The sequence below is a fragment of the Sinocyclocheilus rhinocerous genome, unplaced genomic scaffold (genome assembly GCF_001515625.1).
Source record: "Sinocyclocheilus rhinocerous isolate Xijiao unplaced genomic scaffold, SAMN03320098_v1.1 scaffold993, whole genome shotgun sequence".
NCBI classification, from domain to species: domain Eukaryota; kingdom Metazoa; phylum Chordata; class Actinopteri; order Cypriniformes; family Cyprinidae; genus Sinocyclocheilus; species Sinocyclocheilus rhinocerous.
Window position 1 is genome coordinate 2,190,718 of NW_015639771.1, and position 6,094 is coordinate 2,196,811.

The 6,094-nt window shown below is 37.3% G+C and overlaps 1 protein-coding gene across 1 annotated transcript; it reads right to left on the reverse strand.

The window, feature by feature from the left end:
- Window positions 1–11: 11 nt before the first annotated feature.
- On the reverse strand, window positions 12–6,094 carry LOC107751768 (prostaglandin E2 receptor EP2 subtype-like). Its single transcript, XM_016567534.1, has 2 exons — window positions 4,955–6,094; window positions 12–1,389 (listed from the first exon to the last, which is right to left on the reverse strand). The coding sequence occupies exons 1-2, from the start codon at window positions 5,759–5,761 to the stop codon at window positions 1,090–1,092; spliced, it is 1,107 nt and encodes a 368-aa protein (XP_016423020.1). The 5' UTR covers window positions 5,762–6,094; the 3' UTR covers window positions 12–1,089.

Below are 6,094 nucleotides of genomic sequence, written 5' to 3' on the forward strand. Positions count from 1 at the left end.
AATGATCTTTAAAATAGCATCATATGACCCCTTTAAAATCACACACAATCCTACTTCACATTGTGATCCTTCTCGCTGTGCGTTAGGACAGATATGATGTTAATAGAATGTTACATTTAACAGACAATTTCATGACACTTAAACATAAATTACAAGCATAGACAACACTAGTAATAATGAGTCACATTATTTCACAAGTACATTCAAGAGCCTCAAAGGCACCGAAAAACAAGTATCTTGACACAAAGAATAGGTCTGTAACTACTGAACGGCGCCACGCATGTCGTCATGCTTATATGCTTATACTAATTATATACAATTATGTACAATCGGAATCTCTCACATGAAAGAAATGACTGATTACTACTGAACCATGTCAGTCGACATACGTATGAAGACACATATATGTCATTGACTTACTGTTGTATCAACATAAATCAAAGCACAATAAATATGTTGATAATATAAATACAAGCAGACAGCTTTCATATGTAACATTTGAAGAACTCCTTGACTTGAAATGCAGGAAACCTCGTCACGTGATTCACTTGACAACAAAGTGTCCAAAGTGAAATACTGCTTGGACATGCCATTTGACCTGTTTGAAAGCACAACCCCCCCCCCCTAAAAAGGAAACCTGGATGAGCAATGACTGTGGAACGGTAGCTTCAGGATGGTTCCTCTGTCTTCAGTCATTCCAAACACAGAATATCATCTTCAAAACTGGACTATCCTCCATGACTGAACGCCCACTCAACATGCCTTGAACATTTTTCAAGTTCTTCTGGCAATCATAGTTGACAGGGCCCTCGGTCTCAAAACAATTAATGTCATAGTTGAGGGAACATAACTTACCCCTTTGACCTCACAGTTGGCTTTATCTCACTCAGTTAAAGGACCTAAGGGGGTTTCTAAATCCATTTTTAGATTAACAAACAAACCAGATCGCCCTTACTTATGGCAGACAAATCACTTAAGATGTTCTTAGATAGACAGAACGATAGATAGAATAGAAAGAAAACCTTGCCTTCCAAAGCATATTGATTTTTAGATGGATCCGTCTAGTCCATAAATACTGTCCACATCACGTCAGATCTTCTGAACGGTTGACTTGTTGAGGTGTGTGGTCTCCACAGAGGTGGAAGTGGGTTGGTACAGCTCGATTTGGCATGCTGGGTTTTTGGTAATGGACGTTTTGAACAGGGAGTTTCTGGAGGGCACGAAGCTGGACTTGCACAGCGCCCCCCACAGGAAGCGCAAAACCGAGGGGTTGAGGATGATGAACACCCAGGGGTCGATAATGGAGTTGACCGAGAGGAACCGCAGAGCTATGAGATCAGTCTTGTTGCTGCCTCTAGGCTTTCCCATGGAGTTGATGTACACACGGATCTAGAGAGAAGAAGAAGGTAATTCAGAAGTGTCATCCATCCTTAACCACACATGGCACTTTCTCAGATGATGCTGTCATAGGCAATGATTTTTCCGAGCACAGCACTGTGAGATTTGCCAAAGAAACCATTTCAATATATTTCAATAAATCATATCAAATGTCAAGCAGGAAAAATGGATATTTATTTTTCAGCAAAAATATCAACAAATACAGATCTGATTTCTGCTCAATGTAGACATAATAAGTTCACTCTAATATGATGCATAGATAGATAGATAGATAGTTTGCAAATTTTAAATGTCTTTAAAATGCTACTTCTTATATGAAAAAATAAACGACTAATTATTTAATTATTTATTAATAATTAGTCATAGTTTCTGTGTATCACAAATAAGCAGCATGTAAAATCATCATTTACAGTACATGTTGTGTAAAGCTGCTAGCACTAACTATAATGAAAGCGTTGTGGTGAGATATGTGGAGCCTCTGTATACACTCTCTGGTCCAAAGTATAGTTTTGCATTTATGATTTTAATAATTAATGTCCTTTTCCACATCCCACAAATCATATCTAATCGGTTAAGTGAGAAACCATTATAATTGTTGACATGCTTATAAGACTCAGAGCTCATTTATCAATATTAATGACAGCGACGTGGTTGTGCAAGAGACTTAACAGTCATTTCTCACATTGATTCCAATTTAAGGAGCTTTTGCTTTTACTCAGATTTCAGCTATAACTGAACTGAGACAATTATGTGGGCACATAAGATTTTGGGTGTGTATGAGCAACTCAAAAACATAAACAAGAGTAACCACGGCACAGTCTGACAAAACCTGGGTTTGCGCTTTCTGTCACCCATGCAAGCAGTAATATATATATAACTCACTCTCTAGATGTCTTCATCTTGGACTTCCCATCAATGAGTCATAATGTCATTTTAAAAACTTTGGATCATTTCAGTTTATTCTCATAAAAATAACAGATGCATAACAGAGCAGAAATTATTCATGTTATTCCTATTTTCCAAAGTTTGTTTACTTCTGCTCATAGTCTTTTATGACAAAAGCCTTTGTTTTGTCTTATTCTTCTACCACACACAAAAATGCATTTTGACTAATTCTGACCATTTTTTTTTTATTAATAGAGTTGTTTGGTCAGGAGAATTGTTTTTGCAGACTGTCAAGTATGATGAATGTATTATGAAATTCTCATGCACTGCATTTCATCAAACTGGAAAGCTAATGTGGGATTATCTCTTTGCATGTTCAAATATTTTTTCCTCTCCCATTTTAGTATGCAGAGACCACTGTAAGCTGTAGACTACAATCAAACAGTTGTAGTTTGATTTGTGTAAGCGTAAAGATTGACGCAAACAAACGTATTTTTTTTTTTAGAAGTTTAGTCAAGTTTATCAGTGCAAATATACATAAAAAATAAATAAATACATTTCTATTTTTCTCACATAGCATCAAATCCTAAGGAAGTTATTATGAAATCTGATTGTTCTGATTTTGCGTAACCTTTCACCAGACTGGAGCCGTCCATCATTGCATTTACCTACTAACCCGTACCACAAATTTAGTCAGTGGGCTGCTGGGATGTGAAATTATATTACTTGTAATTTATGCTGAAATTCAATTCAAACCAGTGAATCAGCAATAAGTTTGCAATGAGCTCTGAGTCATAAGGAGCCACAAATAATAAACTGTAATACTTTAATGTCTTTTCACCTACTGTTAATTATCATTTGTACATAATTAATGTGGGTAGCATTGTTCCAGATCACTGAAGGGTGAGTGAGGGGTGTTTGAGTCTGGTTTCAGCTAGACTGTATAAAACAATATCAGTCTGTCAGCACCAAGAGTGTTTGTGTGTGACAAGACAACCACAGCCTAATTGCTTTTCACAAGAATTTCATAAAACACTCGAAGAAAAATACACTCCAGCTATCTAAATCTCACACTGAAACTTATTGTTGTTCCAGAAGCGGGGAGATGAAATGATTATGGAAACATGTCATGTGCCACCAAGATCTTGGGTTTGTTCCATAGAAACACTAGATCTCAGTGAGCTGTAGTGTCATTTTCAAAATGCTAAATGCTTTCATGCACTGATAATGTTGTTTCTGTGGCAATTTATATTATACCAGCTTCTCCAAGACGGTTCAAATCCTTTTAATTTGTATAACCATTCCACTCTGTCAGTGAACATGGAAATAAATATGTGGTTACTTAGAAACCATAACATCCACATGCCCAGTGACATCCATGATGTTGTTTGATTTACTTTGTCCAATTCTAATCAGCTGGTTGTATCCTGTTCTTTTAACGGGCTCAAGCAGCAAACAATGCAAGAAGAGAGATTTTATATATATATAGTAGTGATATTTTAAATTCAATCAAGAAAAAGAATTCTTGACTTTAAATCTTCAGCTGCAAATCTATAAATAGATAAATATCATGATTGTGCAATTTATTGCAGTTATTATAAATTATATATTAACTGGTTTTAGTCAAGTCAACCTAAATACATTAATTTATACCAACAAAACAAATTTTATGGGTTAAACAAAGTAGAAATTGCTCTAGCTAAGTAAGGTTTGCAGTTTAAACAATATTTAATATTAATATATTAATATATATTAATATGAATATATTTTCTTTATGGTTTTAGTAATTAATGATATTAATGTTAAGTAGTGAAATATTAAGTAGTTTAGTGAAAATCTGGTTTAAAACATTTACCTTTACTTTTTTATATGTAATATATTTTAACTATACATGCATTATATATATATATATATACACACACACACACACACACAACTTTTCATCATGTATATATATACATTTATCTTTCTTAATGCAACTTATGAAAATTACATTTAGCAAAGTTCCATAACTTCCATAATCCTGAACTTGTCAATTTTTTTACTGAATTTACTGCAGATCACTTTCATTCATCCTAATAAGATGCTTTAAGTCTTACCATTAATGGCAGGGAACAAATGACAAATATGACCGTCATGAAGACCAGGAGAATGAGGTGTTCCACCTCCTCTGCCCATGAGAAGTACCTCCTGTCCCTTTTACTCCGGGTCTGCACTGATCCTCTGTTCATTTTGCGCCTCCGGTACATTAACACCAGATGGTAAACTACAAAACAGTTGCATGCCACTGTAACTGTAACAATGAGCAGCATCACAGTGGCATAAACGTTGGCATAAACCCGGTCCTCCATCCCCTCTGGATTCATGGCAATAAAGCACCATGTCCCGGGACAGTATTGAACATATTTCCCAAAGCCTGCAAATGGCATTAAGCAAAATAAAAAGCAGATTAGATAAATGCAAGGGACGGTGATGTATACATAAACACACACACACACACACACACAACTTTTCATCATGTATATATATACATTTATCTTTCTTAATGCAACTTATGAAAATTACATTTAGCAAAGTTCCATAACTTCCATAATCCTGAACTTGTCAATTTTTTTACTGAATTTACTGCAGATCACTTTCATTCATCCTAATAAGATGCTTTAAGTCTTACCATTAATGGCAGGGAACAAATGACAAATATGACCGTCATGAAGACCAGGAGAATGAGGTGTTCCACCTCCTCTGCCCATGAGAAGTACCTCCTGTCCCTTTTACTCCGGGTCTGCACTGATCCTCTGTTCATTTTGCGCCTCCGGTACATTAACACCAGATGGTAAACTACAAAACAGTTGCATGCCACTATAACTATAACAATAAGCAGTATCACAGTGGCATAAACGTTGGCATAAACCCGGTCCTCCATCCCCTCTGGATTCATGGCAATAAAGCACCATGTCCCGGGACAGTATTGAACATATTTCCCAAAGCCTGCAAATGGCATTAAGCAAAATAAAAAGCAGATTAGATAAATGCAAGGGACGGTGATGTATCCACAGCGTTTGGTGACGTGCCTCCCATAGTGGTATGGGTACCCGATGGAGAGGCACCTCTCCAGTGCCATGGCGAGGAGGATGGAGAGCGTCGCCAGACTGAAGAAAGTCATGGCAAATCCAAAATATTCACACACCGCACGTGTCTCGCTCATCCCAACTAGTGTGGTGTTGGTTAAGTATGCAGCCTGAACCAGGGGACTGATCAAGCAGGTTCCCATTAGATCCGTAACAACCAGCGTGGTCAGCAGCAAATGGAACAGAGACTGTCGCTGCCGGTTCTTCTCTTTCCTCCTGCGGAACTCCAGGAGAACTAATGCAACCAGATTCCCGAGAACTCCAGCTGCAAACATCATCGCGCTGATGGCCGGGCCACCGTTCTGCTCCACACTCAGACTTTCAGTGCAACTTTTGTTTTCTGTGCCCATTACTGCCAGAGATATACCGAAACTCCTGTTGTAGATCTTCTTGGAATTTCTCCAAGCTTCCTTGAATTAGCTTAGGTTGGCATGTTTAAAAGCAAACTCTATATTAGAAAAACTGCGTTCAATTAGACTGTTCTTCTTTCTGGGTGTAGAATCTAAAACACTTAAAGGTGGTTCACCAAGGTAAAGGAATGGAGTTCATCAGTGGAAGCATGGTGTGTTCCAAAATACAGATCCATACAAGTATTTCAATGCCTCTGGAGTCAGACAGACTTGCCTCTTAGCCTGCCCCATGCTCTTGAAGGCAAAAAGGCAGTGGGAGAATGTAGTGTGAGC